At 40.9% G+C, this 27,262-nt stretch overlaps 2 protein-coding genes across 7 annotated transcripts in view; one reads left to right on the top strand and one right to left on the bottom strand.

Annotated features, from left to right (window-relative positions):
• Window positions 1–14,432, bottom strand: part of CHP1 (calcineurin like EF-hand protein 1) — a 41,746-nt gene extending 27,314 nt beyond the window's left edge. Inside the window, exons 1-2 of the mRNA XM_046653914.1 lie at window positions 14,220–14,432; window positions 5,939–6,011 (exon numbers count right to left, since the gene is read on the bottom strand). Coding sequence (XP_046509870.1) covers window positions 5,939–6,011; window positions 14,220–14,286 — 140 coding nt within the window. The 5' untranslated portion in view covers window positions 14,287–14,432. The remainder of the gene's footprint in view (window positions 1–5,938; window positions 6,012–14,219) is intronic.
• A 227-nt stretch (window positions 14,433–14,659) lies between these two features.
• EXD1 (exonuclease 3'-5' domain containing 1) overlaps window positions 14,660–27,262 on the top strand; it is a 31,097-nt gene continuing 18,494 nt past the window's right edge. For 2 of the 6 annotated variants that reach the window (XM_046653910.1, XM_046653908.1), the window contains exons 1-5: window positions 14,660–15,225; window positions 17,603–17,785; window positions 22,752–22,820; window positions 25,161–25,218; window positions 25,523–25,650. In XM_046653910.1, the coding sequence (XP_046509866.1) occupies window positions 17,653–17,785; window positions 22,752–22,820; window positions 25,161–25,218; window positions 25,523–25,650 (388 nt within the window). In that variant the 5' untranslated portion in view covers window positions 14,660–15,225; window positions 17,603–17,652. The other 4 variants (XM_046653909.1, XM_046653911.1, XM_046653913.1 and 1 more) reach the window with 4 other exon arrangements.

Here is a 27,262-nt window from a genome sequence, read left to right as displayed (position 1 = left end):
CACCAGGTACTGTGGGAAAATCAATAGCACAAAAGAGTAGAATCAAGATGAACAGAGATAATAATTCAGGAAACAAAAGAGAATTCTGAAAGATTCTAATAAGTAACCCAATAGACATTTGTTAAGTTTTTGCATCTGTAAAACAAAAATAAGCTACTATGATAGAGCAGAGGTCAGAGAACAAGAAAGGTTCTTGGAAATTAAAAATATGATTGTGGACTAAATACAGAAGTTCAGCAAAAGGACTGAAAAATAAATTTAATGCTATCTTTCAGAAAGCACAGGAAAAAGTCAAACAATCAGAAAATATGACAGAAAAGTTGAGTCCTGGTGGTCCAACAGCCAGCCAACAGAAATGTCATAAAGATCAATAACAAAAGCGGGGGAGGAAATAATCAAAGAAATAACAGAAGGAAACTTCCCAGCTGAAGGACATACTGTTAGATTAAGAAGGTTCACCTAATACTGAGCAATGAACAATGAAAAATAACCCATAAAAAGGTACATCTTTGTGAAATTTCAGAACATCAAGAGGAGGTACTTGAAGCTTTCAGAGAGGGGAAAAAAAGATTATTTACTAAAAGAACAAGAATTAGATTCGCATCATGGTTCTCATCTGTGAAACTCCATTCTGGAATGACTGATACCACTGCGTACAAAGCAAGTGCTTGTCAGGACACTGAAATCACCTGTCCTCTGGATAAAGTCAAACAAGAAAAGGAACCTCAAAAGTAATTAGTGTTGGGGCTGGCCCCGTGGCCAAGTGGTTAAGTTCGCGCGCTCCGCTGCAGGCAGCCCAGTGGTTCGTTGGTTTGAATCCTGGGCGCGGACATGGCACTGCTCATCGAACCACGCTGAGGCAGCGTCCCACATGCCACAACTAGAAGGACCCACAACGAAGAAGATACAACTATGTACCGGGGGGCTTTGGGGAGAGAAAGGAAAAAATAAAATCTTTAAAAAAAAAAAAAAAGTAATTAGTGTTTAAGCAGATAAATGGCTACCATTCAGGACACAATCTCCTAAAAATTACAGGTAATCGTGTCTTAAGTGATATGAAACAACACAGCCAACCAGCAACTCCCAGTAGTAATAACTTCCTTGCAGAGTTGAGCTGGTCTGTACTGTCCCCTGTACTCAACTTAACCTGCCTGATTTAATATCCAGGAATATTTTTCATCATGGTATTATTTGAAAAAAAGTAGTATCTGACAAAGACCCAATATTAAAAGTGCTGAAAGCAGAGGATATTTTTTAAGTAAACTTTTATTGAAGTATAACATACATACAGAAAAGAGCACAAATCACAAGCAATTCAGCATGATGGATTTCCACCAAGTAAAGACTGTAACCAAATGAAGGGCCCAAATCAAGAAACTGATACTATCAGTACCTAGACACTTTCTTCACGCGTCCTTTGTCTTTACCTGCTCCGCTCCCCAAAGGGCAATCATTATCCTTCTAACACCATAGATTAGATCAGCACAGAGGATATTTAAAAAAAAGAAACCATCTTTGTGGCAGATGCTGACCAGGCTCTCATCTTGACCTGACCTACAAAGGACCATTTCAGGACTCCTTACAGAACCCAGCTGCCTTTTCAGAAGCTTTTCAACAGCAGTGGTAGAAATATTTCACTCAAAATCATGGCATCTGAAGAAAGTAAGGTTTATGAGGTTAGAGTATATATTTATATTCTATGAAATACCAATCTGAAGAGATGGTCCGTGTAAAAGGGAGTCTACAGGGAAACAGCAAGTCAATTTGGCAAATACTGTTTACAATACTCCTCTCTTGAAGATGCCCAATTCACTTGAGCATACTAAAGATGCTGAGAAATCCTGTAACAAAGAAGTTTCCCAAGCTTTTCACAAAGTTTTAGTGGGTAACTTTTTTCTTTGTCTTTTTAACACAATACTTATTGGTAGATCAAGGAACTACGGGTTCCATAAAACATAGTTTGGGGTGAATCTGTGAAAGCATTTTGCAGAAGCTCCATTTCTAACCAAAGCCTTCCACAGTTCCTGTTTTACATTCCCACTGGGACTGACACTACGAAGGAATACAGAATGCCTTGGACAGTACACTGTATAGCCTCTTACTCTGTACTTTTTGGCTTCAGGCCCCAGACGTGGAGGATCTTGGAAAAGAAAACTGAAGAACATGTAGAAGGGAAAATATTTCTCCTAATAAGCTTCTAAAGAAAGTGGACTCTGTTCAAGGTAATAAAAGACTGGAGGTCACTTGTATTTGGCTGAGTAACCTGACGGGTTCTGGAAAGGTCAAAACAGGTCTTGAACTAAGTTTGGCATTAAACACTGGAGAGAGCTAAATCGCTCTGTGCTACAGAAGAATTCAGAGTTCACCAGGTAATCTCTAAGGCTGGAGGGAGCAGAAGAGAAGATGGGGTTGGGGGTGAAGGGAAGACAATCTAACAAGATGGCCAGAGTCAGGAGGGGCAGCCAGTGTGAAATCCCTGAGAGTGAGTGGGTCCAAGAAAATGATTTACATATAATATGCTAGTTGTTCACTATGTAGTACAACGGGGCAATTTCTTCGTATACTCAAAGTGGCTTGGAGTTTCTCCCACATTTTAACCTACATCACGATGGAGATCAAAGAACAGATTTCAGACCTGGTGCTTTGTAAAGCTGAATACAAAAGAATCAGTTAGATCCAGGTAATCATGAAATCAAAAAATTACTCCATCATTTCCTACCATGTCTTCTCCCATCAAGAATTTGTAGAAATGAGCACTGAGAACAGTGCCCAGCATATTATAGGTGCTCACTAAATACCTATCAAATGAGTGAGTGAGTTCACTGACTTTCCACAAAGTGTAAAATGGTGTTTTAGGGGTTGAGCAAATCTTATCTAGGTTTTAAGGATCAAGTATCATTAGCTAACACCTGGAAAGTTTTCACCCTTTCTAAGGAGAAACAGCTCCATTCACAAAAGCTTTTCGATTGCTTTCCAGCAAAGAGTAAAAGTAATTAAAACACACATACATTTACAAATCACCTACTTTCTACAAAGAAGAAAAGGACACAGAACTAATGTGAACTCTGTATCTTTACTTAGTAGTTAAATCTGAATTTATGAGGATGTAATACCAAACTCAATTAAATTATTCAAGTACTGGAGCTGAAGGAAAAAAAAATAGATTTCTAGTCTGGTTTATATTTCAAGGGCAAATTTACATAGTCTCTTCAACAAATGGTGCTGGGACAGGTGAATACCCACATGCAAAAAAATAAAAGTTTGACTCTTACTTCATACCATATATATCTATATATACACATACATACACACACATATATACACACACACATATACATATACACATTTTGTACATATATACAAAAGTACATTAACTCAATGAACCAAAGACCTAAATATATGAGCTAAAACTATCAAACTCTTAGAAGAAAACATACAGGTAAATCTTCATGACCTTGGATTTGGCAATGGTTTCTTAGATATGACACCCAAAGCCCATGGACCAAAAGAAAAATTAGATAAATTGGACTTTATCAAAATTTAAAACTTTTGTGCTTCAAAGAACACTATAAAGAGAGTGAAAAAACAATCCACAGAACAGGAGAAAATATTTGCAAATCATATATCTGCTAAGAGTCTAGTATATAGAACATAAAAAGAACTCTTACAACTCAACAACGAAAAGACAATCCAATTAAAAAAACAGGCAAAGGACTTGAATGGGCATTTCTTTAAAGAAGATATACAAATGGTTAAGCAGCACACGAAAAGATGATCAACACCAATAGCCGCTAAGGAAATGCAAATCAAAACCACAATGATATACCACTCACACCCAGTAGGATAGCTAGAATCAAAAGACAGATAGTAAGTGTTGGTGAGGATGTGGAGAAGTTCGAACCCTCACACATTGCTGGTGCTGGTGGGAACATAAAACAGTACAGCGGCTATGGAAAACAGTTTGGTGGTTCCTCAATAAATTAAGCATAAAACTACCACATGACCCACAATTCTACTCCTAGATACATGCCCAAGAGAATTAAAACATATGTCCACACAAAAATGTTCGTAACAGCACTATTCATAATAGCCAAAAGGTGTAAACAACCCAAATGTCCACCAACTGATGAATGGATAAACAATATGTGGTATATGCAGGCAATGGAATATTATTCAGCCATAAAAAGTAATAAAGTACTGATACATGCTATAACATGGAAGAAACTTGAAAACATCATGTTAAATGAAAGAAGTCAGTCACAAAAGGCCGCACACTGTATGATTCCATTTATACGAAATGTCCAGAGAGAGAAAAGAATGTAGATTAGTGGTTGGAGCAACCACTAAGGAGCAACCACTAAGGAGGAATGAGAGGTGACTGCATAACAGGTATGGGGTTTCCACCTGTGGTGATGAAAATGTTCTGGAACTGGATAATGGTAATGGTTACACAACATTGTCAATGTGCTTAATGCCACTGAATTGTACACTTAACATGGTAAATTTTATGTTATGTGTATTTTGCCTCAAAAAAAAAAAGAAAAAGCACAAGGTGGTCTTTCCACACAGTAGGTATTCCACAGTTGTTGACTTTAATGACTGTGCAGCATGCTGTTGGTCAATTCCAGCTTCCAATGATGGCAGATTTTGCCCTGAACAAACATGGCTCTATGGATTTACCGGCATTCTCTAGCTCTTCTGCCTGAGGATTAGGTACAAAGGCTTAGCAACTATATTCCTTTCCCCTTTATGCTACATCCCACCCCTGTGCTAGAAGCCCTCCCAAGAAGTCCTAAACTGCTTCCCGTCAGCCACCAGAAAGGCAAACAGCTTCATTCTATAGCTGTCAATCAAAGCAGTACAAAAGTAACAAAAGACTGCTACTAAGAGTTAGGTTGGGAGGTGGTGACCAGGAGAGACTCCCTTTGACTATGATAAGACTATTACAAATATGAAATGATACAGCATCACATTACTCTGAAATCATATAGTACTGACTCTAGACCAAAGTTTGTCAACTTTGGCACTTTTGACATTCAGGGTGGAATAGTTCTTTGTTGCGGGGGGGCTGTCCTGTGCATTGTAGGAGGTTTAAAAGCACTCCTGGCCTCTACCTACTAGACATCAGTAGCATTTCCCAGTCGTGACAATCAAAAATGTCGCCATGTTGCCACTGAGGGGCAAAATAACCCTCAGTTGAAAACCACTGCTCTAAACTAAAATATTGAACATCTTACCTAACATTAATACATATAAAGTGATGTACCCTAGGGCTACGAGTTGGGGTGGAAACAGAGGAGAGAGGATAAAACAACCTAGACCATCTTGGATTGCTATGGGTCAACTTTCTAAATGCTGATATGGGTTTGGGAAAGGGCTGTGGGAAAACTCAAGCAGAGAGAGCTGAAATTCTCAAAAGTATGTTCCTAGGACCAGAACAACGGCCACCCAAAAGAAGGGAGCTGGAGTAAAGCAGTAAGAACCGAGTGATAACTGTAATGCCATTGTTCTGCTTCTTTAACTCCCTCCTGGATCAGTGATACTCAAAGAGGAGTAAAGAAATGGTCCCTGCTGTTGCGGCCACCCAGTGGAGCAGTGGTTGAGTTTGCATGCTCTACTTCGGTGGCCTGGGGTTCGCAGGCCTGGATCCTGGGTGCAGACCTATGCACTGCTCATCAGGCCATGCTGTGGCAGTGTCCCACATACAAAATAGAGGAAGACTGCCACAGATGCTAGCTCAGGGCCAATCTTCCTCAAGCAAAAAGAGGAAGATTGGCGACAGATGTTAGCTCAAGGCCAATCTTCCTCACCCGCCACCTCCCTCCCCACCCCAAAAAAGAAATGGTCCCTGTTCTCCACATGCTGGATGCCTACCATGTCTCCCCTTGGGATAAAGGCAGCTACTCAGATATTGCCAGGAAATAAAGGAACTGCCTACCTGAGGGTCCCGTTCTCTCCTTTGTCCAGGCTGGTGAACCGGCTGTAGAGGCGAGTGATCTGACTGTGGGAAACTAAAAACACAAAGTTAGTCCAGTTGTAGAAGTCACCCTCCACTCAAACAGAACCTGAGTGTAGCCCTTTAGAAGCCAGCTGCCCTTCTGGTCCCAGCCCACTATTAAATGCTTCAAAGTGAGTAAAATGGGGAGATGTCTCAACTCTAACTGATTTCTAGAGTATCAAGGCAGAAAGTTTAAAACCTAAAGAACAAAAGAAGTTAGAAAATAACTAAATCAAGAGCAATCAAAACTGACTCTCAGGAATGAAGTCTAGGCTAAATTAAGACTATGTGTTAAATGCCAGGTGGTTAAGATTTAACAAAACAAAGCTAAATTTAGTTTAAGGGGAAATTGTGAACCTTTCACCTTTCAGTGCCCTGACTTAGAGGCTATAAAAATGCATGCTTTGATTAAAACCACACACCTATGAATCAGTTTGATGTTTCCGGCTGGCACCGGTGGGTAGCTAACTTGTACTGAATTAAAGACTGGGGTACATCAAAGAGATTCTGTTTTTTAAATCTAGTTTACTCCTTTACCAAGCATTAGTGGCTTTATCTTTTCCTTTGCGACTGATCTTTGGGTAAAAGATCACGACAGCCTTGGGTCAGCCTCTTTTCTCAGACTGCATGAGCTCCACTGAGTTCCCAATAAAGGAATGGGCTCCCAAAAAGCAAATTAGGCAATTTGTCAAATAGTCACGTTATCACCAGATGACATCTACAAGGAAGCTATCTTGCTCCTCATTTTGGATTAACTGAGGCACAAGCTGACAATTAAAATGAGGTAATAACCGCAGGTATAAAACTTTGAAAACGCAAAAAGGAATTTCTGGCAAACAGTTTAGTCTCAGCAGATTGGAGGTAGGAGGAAAAAAAAGAGTTATCAAAGGAGAAAAGACAACAGCCAAACAGGGTGTGGTAAGTGTGAACTTTGTCCTAGGCTGTACCTTCAGGAGTTTAAAGAGGTGGCCCAAAGAGTTCTGGTAGTTGTCTTCCTCCCCCAGCTTACTTGCAGTTTTAGGAACAATGGGACAAAGCAAACAGGGGCGCAGCAGGACGGCGGGGGGAGGAGGAAGTGAGTGGCCCAGAGTTAGGGTGAGAGGACACAGTAGGTGCAGCTGTGAACTCTCCGGCATCAGGTTTCACCACAAGCCCGGCTCCGTCCTGGACTAGCTCTCTAAGGAGAGCAGAGAGCAGAGAAGAAGCCAGAATCATTCCCAGCCAGGGGAGAGCCAGCAGGGGTCCAGGCACTGAGGAAGCAGTTGTGGACCTTTGTGCCAGCTAGGCGGGTGGCACAGTTCCGTGTAAAGAGTATGCTCTTGTGAGGGTCAGGTTGACAGACTCTGACTCCATTCAGGGCACCACCGCTTGCCAGTGAGGGGTGAGTGCATGGGGTTATGGAGTGAACCAACCAAGTCCACGAGAGGAAAGTGCCTTCAAAGCGTCAGGCACACAGTGAGCACTCCAGGTTAGCTATTATCACCATCATCATCTTTACATCATGAGCCTGAAGGTACAGTTTTACTGCTGCACTAATTAATCTCCACCTTGCTCTTGATTCTGCCAGCCACAGCCGTCTTCTTCAGGAATCTGACCAGTTTACCCCGGCTTTGGCCTCGGGCCTCAAAGGCTGCCGTAGAACTAAAGTTCCCTTTAGTTTAACAAAAATAAGTCAGTTAAAGAATGACTAACTTTCCCAAAAGATTTTTTTTTTTTAAGATTTTATTTTTCCTTTTTCTCCCCAAGCTCCCCCGGTACATAGTTGTGTATTTTTAGTTGTGCGTCCTTCTAGTTGTGGCATGTGGGATGCTGCCTCAGCATGGCTTGATGAGTGGTGCCATGCCCGTGCTCAGGATTCGAACTGGCGAAACCCTGGGCTGCTGAAGCGTAGGGTGCGAACTTCACTACTCGGCCATGGGACTGGCCCCCCAAAAGATTTTTCGAAAAACCAAATTCATTCACAACGTCAACACCACTGTTTTCATTTCTGTTTATCCTATCTACTATCAGTGACAGGTACACTTTACCTAGTTGTAATAGTTTATTTTTCATTTATTTATGCATAATTTTTCTATATTGCTTTGGAGTTCTTTTTAATAACTGCCTGATATTTAGTCCATTGGATCAGTTTTTAGTACTTAAGAGTATTATATAGTTCAGATTACTTTTCTTTAACAAGGAAAACGTTCAAATTGTATTTTTATATCAGTTTTTTTAATTTGAGAAAATAATCGATGCACATGGTAAAAATGCAAATAGTACAAAAGTCTAAACAATGACAAGTCTCCCTAACAACTGAGTTCCCCAGGCTCCCTTGCCAGAGGCAGACACTATAACCAGTCTCTTGTGAATCCTTCTAAAAATTCCATACCTGTATATATAAGTATGTATAGTGATTTACACAATTTTAAAATTGGGAAGAACGTTGTCATCTAGTCCAACCTCTTCAACTAACACATGAACCATCAGACATCTTTCTAATTTAGATCATCATCTGAAGAAACTAGGCACTGAAACCTTTTACAGTTTGATTTTAATAATTCCCTTAGCAAGTACTGGTATGGCATTACACCTCATATTTCAGGGGAAAAAAAAGATCAGTTTATGGCAGCTTGAGTTCATAATTTACCAATATGTTAAAAATAAATACATATGGGCTGATCTGGTGACGCAGTGGTTGGGTTCGCCCACTGTGCTTTGGCAGCCCAGGGGTTCAGTGGTTCAGATGCCAGGCACGGACCTACGCACCACTTATCAAGCCATGCTGTGGTGGGTGTCCCACTTATAAAGTAGAGGAAGATGGGCATGGATGTTAGCTCAGGGCCAATCTTTCTCAGCAAAAAAGAGGAGGACTGGTGGTAGATGTTAGCTCAAGGCTAATCTTCCTCAAAAAATAAATAAATAAATAAGTGGCCAAACCACGATAAAATTGCTGCCTTCCAGAATGAACTGGGTTATATGGAAATCAGTGGAGAAATGTGCAGCCAAACGTCAACTTTTAACGTAACTCAATATGGTCATACATCAATCTATCTCCTAAATTTCAGAGCTAATGTTATCATGCTATTGTTACTCTTTTATTTGTTAGCTCTGTTAACAAAAAAAAGAACAAAGAAAGAAAGATAGCTTTTATTTAGGGGCTAAATCCACTAGGACAAAGAATATAAAGCAACCTCCAAGGCATAGAGCTCAGGGCAAATTCAAGGAGCACAAAGGTTACTGGAGCTGCCTGGAACGAAGGCAGGACAGGTTTCCAGTAAACTATTCCCACCAGAAGGCACGAGGCTAGCTGGACAGGGGTCCAAAACCTACACCACTCTTGGTAACCCAAAGGAAGTCTCAGTTGACACTCACTCTCAGAAAAGACTGTACACACGGACATGTTTTGAAGGAAGCTATATTTTTCTCCACAGGTGGGCAAATAATTATTTTATATTGTTGAACGATTACTTCAAAGACCCTGCTAATCCTCCTCCTTTCTATCATCACTGCCTTGTGCTCAGAGGAGGAAGTGCCAAGCACTAAGGAGGAATGGCAGAGGGAAGAATAAAAATGAAAAGGGAGGGGCCAGCCGCGTGGCCGAGTGGCCACTCGCTCTGCCTTTGGCCGCCCAGGGTTTCACCGGTTCGGATCCTGGGCGAGGACACAGCACTGCTCGTCAGGCCACGACGTTGAGGCAGTTGAGGCAGCATCACACATGCCACAACTAGAAGGACCCACAACTAAAAATATACAACTATGTACTGGAGGGCTTGGGGGAGAAAAAGCGGGGGCGGGGGGGAAAGAAGATTGGCAACAGTTTTAGCTCAGGTGCCAATCTTTAAAAAAAAAAAAAAAGAAAAGGGAGTAAGAAAAAAGTTATTGTGCCCTTGCCTTTAATCCTAGATCTTAATGCAGAAGAAGAGATTGATGACCTAGGTAAGGCATACAAGTGCAACCAAAGGTAACTCTAGGTAAAGGACTGAGAAGTTGAAAACTGTACCCTTAACCACTCCTCCTGAACACTCGACACCCCAACATTTCCCGTTTCCTGATGAGAGGACTTTAAGAGCTGGCCTCCTCCCTTAGGGAATCTAGAGATTAAAAGAGACTTAAAAGACATTTAAAAAACCAAACTACCTCCCTATAACAAGGGAAAATTTGCATGGTAGATGATATTACAGAACTACAGTCAACTTTCTTAAGTGTGGTAATAGCATTGTGGTTATGTGGGAAAAATTCCTATTCCCAGGAGATACATGCAGAAGTATTTAGGGGCAAAGAGTTCCACTATCTGCAACTTTCAAATGGTTCATCAAAAAACACATATAAACAGACAAAGCAAATACAGCAAAATGTTAACAATCGTTGAATTAAAGTGGAAGGTATACGGATGTTCATCACACTATTTTAACTTTTCTGTATATTTGAAATTTTTCATCATAAGTTGGGGGGTAGGGAGTACAAAGCCTTACAAATCACTTAACCCAAAACCAGTCAAAGGTATTAGTTACATGTTCATTTCCATTTCAATAGGAGCCAGGAGACAGCAGGGTCTTCTGTAATGACAGAACCTTCAGGCACCATGTCCGGGCAGATGAGGGCCATGAAGATGCCCTGCATTTTGAGGTAGTAGCAGCCTCAAGTTGAACTTCCACTTACGGTCTAGCCCAGGAAGTTATTCTCAAGCAATTGCCTTTGCCAGGCTTGTGCTCTGTGTTGCAACTGTAGAGAAACTCACACTAGTTCCTAGTATCACTACACCCTTTCAAGCAAACAAAACCTCACCAGCCTGTAGAACTCACCTCCTAAACCTGTTCAACACCCTCCCCATACCACACGACACATATCAGAAGATAGAGACTAAAAATAATGAATCTGCACTCATTACTTCTCAGTTGGCATGAATTGTTTCTCACAGACTAAGTGGGTATTTTTTAAAAAAAAGGTTTTGAATAATTCACAGCCAGGTTATTGCTACATTTAGTGAATTAAGAGTGGAGATTACAGAAACTCACAAGACACTAATGACCTTCCACCTAATGACAACTTTTATTCAAATGAGCTTTAATTTATGGAAATACTTAAGCGTGAAAGAATGTAATAGAACAAAGACAATACAGCAAACGTTTTATGCCAACATAAAGTGTTTTTAGACAGTGTTTTTTAAACTGTTAGAAACATCAGAATTTTTACTCCTTTAAAAGTCTTATTTCCTTAGAATTGGGAAAACATCATCTGTACTTGATTCCTAATCTAATGACACCTGAAAACAGGAAAGTATAAAATGCTGTCACCTCCCTAGTTAGATAGCCCTAGACATAGCTGTGTGTTTTTTTCAGGAAGATTAGTCCTGAGCTAGCATCCGCCGCCAATCCTCCTCTATCTTGTTTGTGGGACTCCTGCCACAGCATGGCTTGACAAGCGGTGCTAGGTCCACGCCTGGGATCCAAGCCCGGGGCCTCCAAAGCCAAGTGCATAAACCCAACTGCTATGCTACCAGGCCAGCTCCTAGAAAAAGGTTTTATAATAACTAGCACATGCAAATGGTATTTTCCCAATAAGATGATTGTTATCTGTGGTTCAAATTAATAATAGCTAACACGTACCTGGCACTTATAATATACCATGGACTATTCTAAGTAGTTTACATAATTTATCTCATTTAATCCTCATAAGAATCCTATAAAGTAGGTACTATTATTATTCACATTTACAGATGATGAAACTGAGGCTTACGGTTAATTCTTACCTAGAATTACTTTTCCAAACATTTACAGATTAAATTTCAAATTCCAGCTAAACTAGTCATATGTGAATTCTAATCAATTTAGACTTACAAAAAATAAGTTTAAATATAGTCAGAGCTTTCATATTGAATATAAAGTCAGTTTTCCTCAATTATGCTACATTTTCTTACTGGCCAAGGGAGTCATGAAATGTCTTTACAGTGTTCTTCACTTGAAGTGTTTCTGATTGATAGTTCCCCAAACTCTTAATGGAACAAGAAGCAGATGAAAACAAGGACAAATTCCACCTCTCTACCCCACCCTCAGGTATCTGTTGTTTTTATTCTTCCAAACCTTTTGCATCATGCTAAAATTACTGCTTTAAAAATCAACTCTGCTTATGGGCACTAACTGGATAAAGTGATGGCTCAACTCCCAAGGCAGAGGAATGACTGCATAGCAGCCTAGGGGAGAATGCTCCTGGAAGCCACCCAAAATGCCCTAGGTTACTTTATCCAAATCTAATCCGTTCATGCATGTATTAAGACCCAATTCCTGTCCTCCACAAGGCCAGCCCACAAGGACTCCGTCTTCCTTGAGTTCTGAAGGTGGGTGCCACAGAATTCCAGCTATCTAATGTATGATGCTAATCCTAACTCTTGTGGGCATCTTTTGGGACCATGTGCTTTGAGTACCAAGCATAGTACTGAATACAGACACTGGAAGATTCAAGAGGTACTTGTTTCATTAAGCTTTCTGGCTCAATATGTATGTTTGCACTGGTTGTGGTTGAGAATCTCCCTCAGGCTTGATTCACTTTTTGGCAACCAGAAAAATAGCTCTTCCAGGAGTACTTAATTCTGTTTGTCCACAAGTCATATAGTAAAATAACCCAGAGGCTTACAGCAATCCAGGACCTTTCATTTGGCCTAATGAAAATAAACCAGAATGGGATTACTGTTCCCTTCATACTGAGGCAAAAATAGCTTTTTCCTATCCTCACTATGGTTTACACTTCCTCCTTATATGACTTTTTATTTTAAGCACAAATGCTTTAATTCTGGTGTCACTTTAGACCTAAAGTGGTTCTTATATTACAAGCGTGGCCAGAGGTCATCGACACAAAATGGAATAAAATGCTTGCTGAATCCAAAGCGCCTATATTTCTCCTCTTGGAGTCAGATTAAGTCATTAAACGACCATAAGGTCAAGTGGCCAAACAAGTACTGCACATTGTAAACAGCTAACTATTTTCTGTCATTCACCCAAAATCACAAAAAGGATTGCATTTGTAGGTGGTGAGCTCATCATGGTTAAAGGTCTTTACGGAGAGATGTAAGGGCCATATGTTAGGGGATGCTGAAAGCATTAAACCAACCTGACAAGGGGTGGGCTGGATAACATCCTTCCAACTTGACGATTCTAGAAAATTAAATTTTTCAGAAAGCATAGAGCAGCATTTAATTTACCTCAGGCCACAGCGGCCTGAGTAATTCTGTAGTTCCTCCAGCATCCTTCCATATCATCTGCATATGGGCCACGGAGTTACTTACGGGTCACCTCATTCTCAAAGACAGGTACCATAAAGAGATAAGAGCTCAGATGTTTAAATAACTCATATACAACACATGAGTCATAAAGGATTTCTGAGAAAACATTGTATGTGTTATCAAGGGCTAAACAAATGTGTGATGGAGTTTTACAGAGCTTCCGAATTCCCAAAGCCCTGTTACCCTTTTGTTCAGGTTAATAAGGAAGAGAAATAACCATAAAAAATCAGTTCCTAGTACAAATTCACACAGATTTTTGGAGCACACCCAATTTCCACAGAGATTGCATAAAATACACCAGCATAATAAAAATCAATATATCTGAAATTAGGACAGGAAGCATCCTCAGTGTAAGGAAAAAACTGGTGGTCACAGTATCCGTGCTTTTTCTCCCCAAGTTCAGAATGAAATTAGTCTCCTACTCTCCAACTCCTGATTTTTTAAAGGTACCCCATCACCAGGTTAGTCTTCCAAAGCCTTACTATACGATCTTGCTTTCTGGGTTTATTTTTCCAGTTGTGGCAAGGATTTGTTTGTGATTTCCCACAGCTGTCAGCGGTTTTAAGTCCTTTCCCAGAAACGTCACAGGAACGGATTGTTTTCTACAGGATCCATCCAGAGTTCCTGAATTTGAGGTTGGTGCGAGGAAAGATAAAGGAAAGGCGTTCGGGGACTTTCACGAGTAGGGGGAGAAGAAAAGAGAGGTGTCTGGGCTCTACGGGTGATCGCGACTCCCGCCTTTGAGAGGAAGGACAGTGCCACAAGAGCCAGTGCCCCGCTCCGGGTAGCTACAGCTGGAAGAACAGGTCCTCCAGCCCTCGACCCAGAAGCTCCAGCGCTGGAGGCTGCCCAGGACTCCGCAACCTCCGAGCACCCCACCTCCAGACCTCAGCGACAGTCGCCCTCGGTCCTGAGGCCAGCTGGAGGCGCCCGGCCGCGTTCCCACCCCCGACCCGAACTCACAGCCAGTCTCCTTCTTGATCTCCTCCAGCTCTTCGTCCCGCAGTAACGTGGAGGCCCGAGACCCCATCACCGAGCTGGGAGCCCCTCCGAGAGCCGGGGCGCCAGACGCGACGGCGGTGGCGAAAGAGAGGGAGGGTGGGAGGGGAGGATGGGCCAGGGGTCAAGAAGGGAGAGGGCAGCGTTTCCACTGCAGACCAGGGAGGGAACCGAGGGGTGGCGCGTGGAGGAGGGCGGCCCCGAGGACCGGCCAATGAGAAGCGAGGCTGCGCCCGGCGCAGGAGGCGACGTCGACGATCCCGGCTCCAGCCCCGGAATGAATCAGCCCGGCGCCTAGCCGGGCCTCGCCAGAGGCGGGCCACGCCCCCGGAACCGTGATGCCACCGGCCTTAAAAGGGCAATGCCTCGCTGGCCCTAGCGACTGCAATTAAAAGGGCAACGCCATCGACGCGCCGCTTTACAACAAACTAACCTGCGGCAGGCAGCGTAGCCAACCCGTTTCTCACAGAACTCTCACACTATACATCCCATCCTACAAGGGGTATGGTTTGCGGAGAGAAACAATAAAAACAGACAGAACGTCGCTCCGGGGAACAGCAGGGTGTGTCTCCTGGGAACTGCATGCTGGGAGTTGCAGCTCCTCATTTTTCCTGGAGGCCCTCTCTCCTCCCGGCCGCAGGGGGCGGTCGGGAGCCGGCCTCGGTGCAGCGCGCCGATTGGCTCCTCGGGGGACTCCTCGTTCAGCCGCGCTGGCGTCTGGTCGGCGGTGGGGGTTCCCAGCGTTGCGTGCTTTTCTCCAGTTGGGTTTTGGGGCTGTCGCTTGATAACCGCCACCGTGGCTTTGGAACTCCCCCAGAGTTCTTCCTTAACAGAAGTCTCTCTTTTTTTTTAGTTCAAGACTGAAGCTCGAGGAACTCACCATTTGCCCGAAATTGGGACAGGACTTCTCAAACTGCCTTCAGAAAACAAAACAAAAAACCCTAAAGGCGGAGGACAGTGAATTCTTAATGTATGGCCCGCCCTTTATTTGAAGTTTCTTATTTTGCCTTAAAAATGAGGAATTTTGCATTTTGTTCTTATGGCATATTTTTGTTTTCTTGAAAACGTTTAAAGCCACCCCTTAGATTAGTGCACCCTCTCAAGTGATCCAGTTCTTTTCCTGGGGCTTCGATGCCTTTACACCGCCTCCCCACCCCTGCCTGGAGGGATGCATTGTACAGAGCCGGTCTGAGATAGGGAAGAAGCAACTTCTGACCACTACTGCCTAGTACCTGAACGGTATGGGACGCTGTCTTAGCCAGCTGCCCAAGTCAACTGAGGTTACTGGTTTTAAGCTTTACCTAAGGCTTTGACGCCTTAGCATGAGGCCTAAATTCTAGCGGCACTGAGCTGTTTTCGTGATTGATCTGCTCTCGGCTGACCTAGTGATGTGTGCCTTCACGTGCAGAGTGTGACATTTTGGATATGTCACGTCTAGAACCCACAGAAGCGTCTTTTTATCTTGCCGGTATAGGTATGATAGAAATACCTTGATGTCAGCGACGTGAATGACCCTTTTCTGAGACTACCTTAAGACGGTTTCTAGATCCTTTTTTCTTACTAATCATGCGTCTTACCATTTGCAGCTGTCCTCAGTCAAAGCTTTCTTTGCTTTGTGTTAACGTTTTTCTGATTTACTTAAGATTTCTTGAGTGTCCTTATGGTTCAAGCGTTTCACAAATTTTTATTTCTTATGTATCTTTTAAAAATATAAATTGTGCCTCTATTAAGGGCTGTTTTTTCCAGTTTTATGTCCTCTTTTGTTTCTGTAAAAATTCCCCTTTTGCCTATTGGGTTGACTTGAACAAAGAAGAATGATTTTCTCAGGCACTCTGGTGACTTGTTTTATGTTCTTTCTGGATGCGTAAGCCTTGGTCTTGTGCTAGATTACACACATCCTCTGCTAGGGACCTGGTTTTGGGTCAGGTTCCCTACCTTCTAGCTGTTTGACTTTGGGCAGTTGTCTTAAATCTTTAGGCCTCAATTTCTACATCTGTAAATTAGGTAATGGTTGTTGTAGGCAACAAATAATATTTGTGATAATACTTTCTAGACCTTAAAATAGAAAAATATAGGTTATATATCTGGCTAAAAATGCTATGTAACTTCTCACCTTCCTAGTTGAATGAGGCCTTAGTTATTTCGTCGTTTCTTTTTTTTTTCTTAAAGATTTTATTTTTCCTTTTTCTCCCAAAACCCCCCAGTACATAGTTGTGTATTTTTAGTTGGGTCCTTCTAGTTGTGGCATGTGGGATGCCATGTCCACGCCCAGGATTCGAACTGGCGAAACCCTGGGCCACTGAAGCAGAGTGTGCGAGCTTAACCACTCGGCCATGGGGCCGGCCCCTCATCACTGTTTTATAGTTAAAGTAAATTGCAAAATTCACTAGTTGACTGTTCCTAGTGTGGCAAAGGCAAGCAGCTTTTAAATTTAAACTACTGTAGAGGAATGTTTATCTGGGGTTCTAAATACAAGGACGTCCAAATAACAGGATTGTTCTAAAAGATACTTTTAAAAAAGGATTCATCTTTTAAATTACAGTATTACACTAAAGAATATAAAAGTATCTATTATGAATGATAGTTATTTCTACAAGGTAAAGTTTTTTGTGTACATTTCTGCATTGTTATTCTTTATGACCATGCATCATTTTTACAAAGACAGTTGGATTTTACAAAACCAATGTATGGCATGTGGCAGTTTAATGTGTCAGGCTGCATGTGACTGGTTGGGTGACAGTACAGCAGTCCAGTCCGTAAGCTGTGAGCAGGGTGGGGTGGAATGGCCTTGCAGTGACATGGCAGCTGGACTGCAAATGCATAAATTGTGATAGTTCTGAGTCACTTACGCTTTGGTTGGTAACAATGTCAAACTGGAAATGTTTCTAATCTAGAAGAGGCTAGATCCAGAAGAGGTTAGATTCCAGGCATTTCTGGGTAAATGGTTTATGGCAGCTTGTCTTGGCAAGTGTTTTGCCAATGTCAGTATTTTTATTCTTTTAATTTTTTGGTTGGTATTAAGAAGATATATGTATGTGCCATTAGAAAGCATCTAAATGTTCTGCTTGTTCCATTTAGCTAAACAAGGACAGGTGGCATTACACCATTTTATAGACAGAGAAGCCAAGCCTACCTTGCCTGCAGTCTTATAGTTTTCAGTTTCCTGTGTATAAATGAGAGTTGGTGCTTGCAAGGATCCTTTTTCCATTATTATTCTACAAAGATGAACAAATCTGAATCACTCTCATATTTTTATTTTTCTTATCCCTTGCAGGTATGAAGAAAGGGGAAATAACCTTGTTTCCTAAAAAATAGTTTAAAAATCATAGATCTCTTTTATTTTCAAGTGTTTGGATGCTTAAAGATTATTTGAAGACTGCTTTTGGAATCAAAAAGCATGGATCCCAGCAGTGACTACCATTTCCTCAATCAGATTTTGTGGAGAAGGGTGAAACTCACGTTGGTTTGTGGCATCTTTGAGGGAGTGCTCCAGCATGTCGACCCTAACAAGATTGTTGTCCTGAAGAAAGGTCTTATTTTATTTTTCATAATCGTCCGCCTCTTAAGAGATTAATAACTGAGTTTAGGTGATGGCTCTGGACTCCATTAGCAACTGGGAGGCACACATTATTCCTATTTTAGGGGTGAAAAGAAGATTAGAATGGTATTTTCTCTAACAGAACAATGGGGCTCCATATGCTGGCTTGTCCCCACTTCTATACTTTTATTGATGTGATAGTGGAAATTTTCAGCATAGAGAGTTTTTTTTAATTGACTCCTTCTTTTAATTTCTCTCCTTATGCACTTTGCAATAAAAAATAACCACTCTATTAGATAGAATTGCTTTTGGCTTCAATGACAAATTCACAAAGTCAGTAAGGGGTTAATTACTCTCATGCAAAAAGAAGTCCAGAGGTAGGCTACTGAGGAATAGTGCAGTGGCTCAAAGATGCCAGGAGGGACCAGATGTCTTGTGCTCCTGCTCTGCCACCTCAGTGATCATCTGGTATCCTCATGGTCGCAAGGTAGCCTCTACACCTCCAGCTTCAATTCCAATTTTTTATAAAGGATACAACTCAGGAAGAGCCGAATGGAAGAGATACATAGGGCAAAGTATGTGAGAAGGAGCTTGGAGTTTCCATGTCCTCTGTGGGCATGTCACCTCCTAGCTCCTCTATGTGTTCACCTTGAAACGCCAATATATAGTTTTTTATTCAGCTAGAATATTAACTTGCTGCGGTAGTTGTTTCCTGGCATGATAAGTTTCAAGTTCACGATTGAAACATGTATAAATGGCATTTGAGAGATTAGTATTTTTGTTAAGCCACATTATGAGTTAAAATAGACTTCTATGGGCTAGGATGGGACTATACCAGGCTTTTGCAATATTAATTCATTCAGTAATCATTGATAGTTTTATATTCCAGGCACTATGCTTCGTACCGGAGACATAGATAAGAATAACATGGTCCTTGTCCTTAAAAAAACTTAATCTAATAAGCAGACAGAAAAGTGAGTAGAAAGATATAATACAGTGTGATATCCTCTCTGATAGAGGAACGCACAAGATGCTGTGGAAACACAAAGGTTCAGCTAGTTTAGATGTGGGAGTGGTAGGGTTAGGACAGTGGGGAAGGCTTCCCAAAGGAGGAATTGATGGTGCAACTTCATGGGGTAAGTAAGCGTTAACTGGATGGGAAAAGAGGGAAAGGTGGTTTTAAGCCACTGGTTCTCAAACTTTATCTGTGCATCAGAATCACCTGGAAGACTTGTTGAAACACACATTGCTGGGCCCCCATCCACAAGTTTCTCATGCTTAAGGTCTGGGGTGGAGCCCAAGAATTTGCATTTCTAACAAGTTTCCAGGTGATGCTGATACTGTGCTGGGGAAGCACACTTTGAGAGGTTTATTATTTTAAACAGAAGTAGCAGCATGTACAAAAATATAGAGACATGAAAACTTGGTGCATTTAGAAAACCTAAGTAAATTTCAGTATGAGGCTACGGTGAGACAGAAGACTGGAGAAGTAAGCATGGGACAAATCAGAAGGAGCTTATATAACATAGCATTTGGACACTACTGAAAGCAATGAGGAACAATCTGAAAGATTTTCTAAGTGGGAGGCATAGAAGCTTTTAGGATAGTTGCCTGAAATTTTTAATATCATATCAGTTAAGAACCATGCTCAGCTGCTAGAAACAGATTCACTTCCAGTGGCTTAAACAATTTAGGAGTTTGTTCTCTCGTATAAAAGAAGGCAGGCATCGCAGGGCTACTGTGACTCTCCCCAAAGCTTGTCGGGATCCAGGATTCTTGGATCTCTCCAAGAGAATCCAAGAGATGGATTCTCATCTTTCTGCTCTACCATCTTTAGCACCTGCCTTCAAACCTCAAGGTCAGACGATAGCTGGTAGAGTTACAGAGGGGAGGAAGAGGCGAGAGGGGGGTGGGGGAGGAAGGGTGTTCCCCTCAGCTGAGTCAGTCCCCTTAAAGAGATGCCCTAGAAATCCAGTAGACCACCACTGACCGTGGGAAAACCGAGCGCAATGATAGCCTGAATAATAGGCATTGAGTAGACAACAATCAGTAAATGACACGTGCTTGTTTAACGAAACATTCAGTCCAGTGAAGTATTTTAGTATATTTCTCTCTAGTCTTTAATTGCACAGATTTTATATGGTTGACATATTGTCAGGTATATCACATATACAATTTTTTTTTAGTTAAGACTGTAACAAGCATTTTCTCATGTTATTTAAAACTTCAATTTAGTGGCTAAACATTTTAAAGCAAAAAACTTAAAAACTTTTAAAATATTTGTTTTTTTATAATTATAAATAACACTATATCATTATAATAAGTTATAATTATAAAATGCAGTTTTACATTAATATATTTATGATTATAAATTATAATTATAAAATTTAATATTTCTTATATCTTATTATTATTTTCTTAGGAATAATTCCTAGAAGTGAAATTACTGGTGAAAGTTAGGAATATTTTAAATTTTTTATTTATTTATTTTTTTGGTGAAGATTAGCCCTGAGCTAAGATCTGCCACCAATCCTCCTCTTTTTGCTCGAGGAAGATTGGCCCTGAACTAACATCTGTGCCAATTTTCCTCTATTTTATATGTGGGATGCCTGCCACAGCATTGCTTGATAAGCGGTGTGTAGGTCTGTGCCTAGGATCTGAACTGGCAATCCCCAGGCCACTGAAGCAGAGCTCACAAACTTAACCACTATGCCACTGGGCTAGCCCCTATTTTAAATGTTTTTGATGAGTATTTCCAAATAGTTTTTCAAAAGGATTGTGCCTTTTTACTCTGTTACTAGTAATGTGTGAGTGAATTACAGTAAATAATCTAGCACTGGATTTTTTTTTAAATGCTAATATATGTCTTCCCTTAATTTTTGCTAGTTTTATAGGCAAAAAGTGATATTTCATTTTTGCACGTTTAGAAAATACTCCTAAAGAGGTTGAACATATTTCTTTACACTTGTTTCTTAGTTTCATGTGCCATCTGGATGAAGCAGGGAGTGACGTCACTATGACAGCAGTGTGAAGGAAGGATTGAAGGAGGGAGAAACTCAGGCAAAGAGAATAGACAGGGAACTATTCAGACAATCAAGGGACCCGACAAAGGGAAATGATGGGGTCGGAGTTAAGGCTCGGCAAGGAATGGAGATGAGAAGATGGATTCTAGAAATGCTTAGGAGATGGGATAAGCAACCTAGTAATCAATTAGATCCTCAAAGACAATGGAAAGTAGTTCACACATTTATGACTCAAATTAGGCGTATAGTGCTGTTATTAACTGATAGAAATGGGAAGAGGAGCAGATTGGTTAGACACTGGGAGAAGATAATGATCTCAGTTTGCAAATCTTACAGAAAGTCAGCTATTAGTAAGTTGAAAGTGAGAGTGGAGCTTAGAGAAATAATCCATTCTGGAGAAATAATGGATGTCAGGACAACTAGGAAGTGGATGTGATCATTCAAGGAGAAGAAAAAAGGATGAAGAACATGATCCTGGGGCCAATTAAGGTGTAAGGGGCAAGCAGAGGTGGTATAGGTAGCTAAGGAGGTTGGAAGGAGAAAATCAGGGACAGTGTAACTCTGGTTACTAGATGTGTGTTAAGATCACTGAGGCCTGGGCTTAAATCCTAACTCTGTCTTTTATTAGTGGTGTGATCTTCAGCCTTTCTGAGCCTCAGATTCCTCATTAATGGAGATAGGCATTATGTTACTGGAGAATTAAATGTAGGCAAATAATTAGCACGGTGCCTGGCTCACAGTGGGTGCTCAGTATGGTAGCTCTAGGTAATTAGCATGAAAAGAACTAAACACGAAGAGTGTCCTGTAAGCCAAAGAAGAAAGGAGAGAACAGTATTGTCAAAGGATGCATGGGAGCCAAGTATGATAAGACTGTGAGCTTTTTTTTGGATTTGACACATAGGCAGTTGGTGATCTTTGACCTCAGTAAGAAGATATTCAGTGAAACAGCGAGGGTTGAACTCAGTTATTTGGGTTTGCCAAGAGATATGGAAATATACAGCCACTGTGAGCACTTCCAGGTAGAAAAATGATACCATATTGTAGACATGACATCCAAACTTCTTACCTACTCACAGAGGAGCCGTGTATTTGGGCCAGGAGTTGGATTGTTTTCCCTGACAATTAATATTTTCCAGCAGGAAGCATGACATGGTGATCTAGTGGTTAAGATTTGGAGCTCTCACTTCTGTAGCCTGGGTTCATTTTCTGGTCAGGGAACCACACCACCCATCTTTTGGTTGTCATACTGTGGTGGCTCCCTGTTGTTGTGATGCTGAAAGTTCTGCCACTGGTATTTCAAATACCAGGAGGGTCACCCATGGTAGACAGGTTTCAGCAGAGCTTCCAGACTAAGATAGGCTGGGAAGGACCTGGCTACCCACTTCCGGAAAAATTGGCCCTGAAAACCCTATGAATAGCAGTGGAGCATTGGATATAGTGCCAGAAAGTGAGAGGATGGCCAAAAAAGACAGGGCAGGGTTCTGCTCTACTGTACACAGCGTGTCTAGGAGTAGGAATTGACTCCATGGCACTAATTTTTTTTAAAAAAGCATGACGTGAAACAGAGTGTGGACTCTAGAAGTAGTCAGGTGCCTTAAATTTTTTCTGGAGTTCAGTGGAGTGAAGATCAAGACATGTAATAAATAGATAGTCCGTAGCCCCAAGGGCCTTAGAATATTTTTGGGGGAAATTTAAATTCAGTGTACTACTACTGCCCTTTTAGTTTCTCTTGGACCCTTCTGGGGTTCCCTCTGTTCTTTATACTACCTATTTCAAGACTATAGCTTTGTAATTTATCATCTTCACCCCTTGGGGAAAATAATTTGGGGATTTTTATAAAACTTGGATTTGAGCACTTTTGAGAGATATCATATTTTCTTACAGTTTTAGGGAATATTATTTTTTATTAACCAAATGAATTGTTTTCTATAACAGTGAAGAATGTGGAGACTGGTCGAAGTGTCCCAGGCGTGAAGATGTTTTTTGGGCATGAGATTATAAATGGTGAGAACTTCCTGTTCCCTAAATGCTGGTGTTGGGGTTTGCAGAAGTAGTGAACTCAGTGCTCTGCCCTGTTCCATTATTTGAAAAAACAAAAATGAGACATCTTGCCTTTAATATTGCATTTATGAATTCTTAAGGTTGGTATTTGAGAATTGACCCTTATCTTACTATTTCGGTGGTACCATGAGCAGAATAGTCTTAGAGAATTTTGATCATCTTGGTTTTACACTGTGAGGGCTGCTGGTGCTCATTACTAGAGACTCAGCCAGCAGGCAGAGTTAGGAATCTCATCAGAAAGCAATTGTCTTGCTCAGCAAACGAGTCGAACACTACAGGTTCACGTTACATTCACAGACCCTTATCTGAAACCTTGGGGCCAAATGTTTCAGAATAAAGAATTGTTCCAGATTTTTGGAAAGCCTAACACAGGGTATATACTGTTAATATTGCATAACACCTCCAGCAGGTCTGGGCAGCACTCTGTAATAAAACACATTTCTACAGAGAAGTGAGAGGATAATCATGCTAAGTGGAATAAAATAGGACTCTAAATAGTATGTCGGTTCAGGTTTTGCTGCCAAAAGAGTTACAAAAAATTTTTGGTTTTCAGAGCTTTTCTGATTTTGGAATTCCAGGAACCAGCCCTGTTCGTTATTTCTGCCAGCAAAAGTCATTTGGCGAAACTAGGTCCAATTTTTTGCCTAAAAGAGTAGATATAGAAGCTCATCTGGTCATTGTGCTTCAGACAAACCAAATGGGATGAGAGAAAAGGGTTGGGAGTAAGAACTGTTCTTGCTTTCAAGAGCTCAAAAGCAGAGAGCTCTCCAGGGAAGGAGTCGATCAGTGAGGAATGGAGGGGGTAGAGGAATGGGAGATCTGGGACCTCACAGAGCTGGGCATTTCTTACCATTGGGGTAGATGTGAGGAGAGGCGAGGACTCCTGTAAATGAGAGGTTACTGCTGCTTGAAAGATTACTTTGTTTAGTGAGAGAAGTGGAATTTAGGGAGCAATGAAAATCTCACCAAATTAATGACTGCCAATCCAGACCTACTTCAAAGCAGACAAGTCCAACCAGCTATCTAACTGTCTTTTCTCACTGAGTACACTACTGTCAATACTCTTTGTCCCTTGAACACCTTTTTATAATGGTGGCGATGGTGGCTTTGGTAGTGGGATTCTTAATTATGTTTTAACTATTAACCTTTGCAGTGGAGCGGAGCTCCAGACTGGAACAAAGCCAGGCTACGGATGGGTTTATAAATAAAAGGGAAGGAATCACTACTACCATGTCCCTACTCAGGAGAAGGCTGACCACTGACCAGCTTTGTGATCTGTATACATGGATTTCGTCTCCTCCTAAATTCTTTCTCAGGACTTGGCCTTTGTTCATAATTTTTAAGCTCAAAGGATGGCTGTGACTCAGTCAGCCAGGCAGGGGTCTCCCTGGAAAGCACTTTGAATAAGAATTATCAAGATGAAGGATAATAATGGACTAATCAGTGTTTTTAGTGAATTTCACTTTGTCCCAGACTCAACACTTGTAGATAGTGCAGGGGAAAGAGACATTTGAAACACAGTGGCCGCTGAGAGGCTTTTTCCCTGAAAAGTGCCTATGTGTACTTAATTGGATCTAAGATGCCATTAATTATAGGGTGGACTATTACTTTTCCGACCCTAAGAAAGAAAAAGAACCTGCCAATAAACTGTCCTGTGCTGTAAATCATATTCAATTTCAGAGCTGTTTAAAATGTGCATCTTAGACTCAATGGTATACAGTATTTCCCTATGTTCCCCGCACTGTTAGGTTAAAAATAAATGGCTTCAGAATCTCTGTGTAATGTTTCTCTCATATTTCTTTTGTGATTTTCAGCCTAGCTTTTATTACCTTTCATGTCACTGAACTATTAATGCACCAGCCTGTGAGAGTGAAAGGGACAAATCTGTGAACGATTTAAGAGAAAACCCCCAAACAGTACACTGTGTGAGGGAAAGTGCCTTAGGATGGGAATGAAGAGGAAAGAAAAGATATCTCTAGGACCAATCTGCGTGACCACAAAGGTGCCCTGGAACCAAAAGGGTAAAAGGAACATGTAGAGAGGTTCCTAATCCTGCTAAATGACCAAGGCCGCTTCATGGGGACCTAATATTAGGAGTCTTCAGTACATTGGATAGTCTTTTCTGCTATATTTATTGCTGGCCACTGAAGGCCTCTATGGACTAACATTTCATTTCCAATTACTGTTTGTGGTACGTGGTCAGACTGTAAGTTGAAGGAGACGGGGGTGGTTAACTGCTTTCAGATGGGGAACTCTGTTGGACATCATTTGGTTATTTTACAGTGGAACTACTGGATGAAGTGGAACAAGGTGCAGTGAGAGAAAAGGCATCTTCTGTTAGGTATGATGGAATAATTTTCTTAGCTATGATGTTACCCAAGTGTACATGTTAGGGTAGAAAGCCTTAACTCCAGTTCACTAGCTGTGTAATTCCTAAAATGGCCTGAGGTAATAGAAATGAGAAGAAATAGATGGATGTTTTCTTCCATCTTTAGATGGTATCTTCAAATCAAAGTAACAGTGGATGAATGGGTCCTCTATGAAATGGGGGTCCAAAGTCCTTACCATTGATGTGTCGCACAATCTGTGTATGGCATCAGCAACAAAAAACAAGTTCACCTGAGTGTTGTTTTCTGTAAGCATAGTCTAAATACAGAAAGAACCAAGACAGATAAAATGAAAGATGAAGACCTAAATGCATGTGAGCCTCCTTCTCCTGCCCCTGAGGCACCGAGCACCTCTCTGCTGAATGACCTCAAGTACAGCCTGTCAGGTGAGTACCAGGGCTCTGTATTTTCCGGGCTCTCTTTATTGTGGTTCAGAACTCTTCAGAGTTGGTGTAACCCTGAGTCAAAGTTCTATATGGAATGCACAGCTGCGCCATTGCTTCAAGACTCTGAATTAAGATAAAATATCGTGATTCATTTGTTTATTTAATATTTGAGTGCACACTATATGCTAAACATTTGGGATACCGAAGTGTGGTATCCCTGCCTTCATTGAGCTCTGGTGCAGGAAACAGACACTAAATAAGATAAATGAGTATAATATATAGTATGCTAATGACAAATGCTAAGGCGAAAAAAAGAGAAGAAAGACAAGAAGTGTGTGGAGAGGGTGGTTTTACTATTTTAGTGTGTTCTGGACAAGCCTCGCTGAAATGGTGACATTTGAGTAAAGGCTGACGGAGGTGAGGGATTGAGCTGTATGGATATACAAGGAAAATGTTTTTTAGGCAGAAAAAAGAAGTACAAAGGCCCTGAGATAGGAACACGCCAGGATCTTGAAGGAACAGGAAGGAGATCAGTGTAGCTGGAGCAAGGAGAGAAGTAGTAGGACGTGAGGTGGGGTGAGTGGATCACGGAGGACTTTGTAGATCATTGAAGGGGTTTTAGCTTCTACACCGAAGTGAGAAGAGAAGCTATTGGAGGATTTTTTGGTTTTATCATTTTCCTAATCATGAAGGATGTTGAGAATCTTTTCATGTACTTATTTACTCTCTGAATATCTTTGGTGAAATATCTGTTCACATTTTTTGCTCATTTTCTTATTTGTTTTCTTACTATTCTGTGTTGAGAGTTCTTTATGTGTTCTGGATACAAGTCCTTTCTCAGGTACATGCTTTGCAAATATTTTCTCCAAGTCTGTGATTTGTCTTTTCATTCTCTTAAAGTCTCTCTCAAAGAGCAGACATTTTAAATGTTGACAAAGTACAATTTATCCATTTTTTTTCTTTTATGGATTATGCTTTTGATGTCATATCTAAGAAAGTTTTTCCTAACTCAAAGTAACAAAGATTTTCTCCTATGTTTTCTTCTAGACATTTCATAGTTTTAGGTTTTACGTTTAGGTCTATGATCCATTTTTAGTTAATTTTTGTATATGATATGAGCTATGGATCAAGGTTCTTTTTTTTTTTTTTTTTTGCACATGGATATCCAATTGTTTCAGCATCATTTATTTAAAAAACTATATTTTCTCCACTCAATTGCCTTTGCACTTTTGTCAAAAATCAGTTGTCCATATATGTGTAGGTTTGTTTCTGGACATTCTATTCTGTTACATTGATCTATTTTTCTGTCTACACCAATGCTACACTGTTTTCTTTACTCTTGATTTATGATAGACCTTGAAGTCAGGTAGTGTTAGTTCTCCAACTTTGTTCTTTTTCAAAGCTGTTTTGGCCATTCTGTGTTCTTTGCATTTGCCTGTGAATTTTAGAATCAACTTGTCAATTTCTACCCAAAAAGCCTGCTGGAATTTTTATTGGGATTGCATTGAATTGATAGACCAGTTTGGGAAATATTGGCCTCTTAACCAATATGCCAGTTGGAATATTCTGCAATCCATTAACCCAGGATATCTATTTATTTTAGATCTTTAAT

This window comes from Equus quagga, chromosome 2 (genome assembly GCF_021613505.1).
Source record: "Equus quagga isolate Etosha38 chromosome 2, UCLA_HA_Equagga_1.0, whole genome shotgun sequence".
Classification (NCBI taxonomy): Eukaryota; Metazoa; Chordata; class Mammalia; order Perissodactyla; family Equidae; genus Equus; species Equus quagga.
Note: the sequence above shows the minus strand (reverse complement) of the source record. Positions and strands in the feature narration are given on the sequence as shown.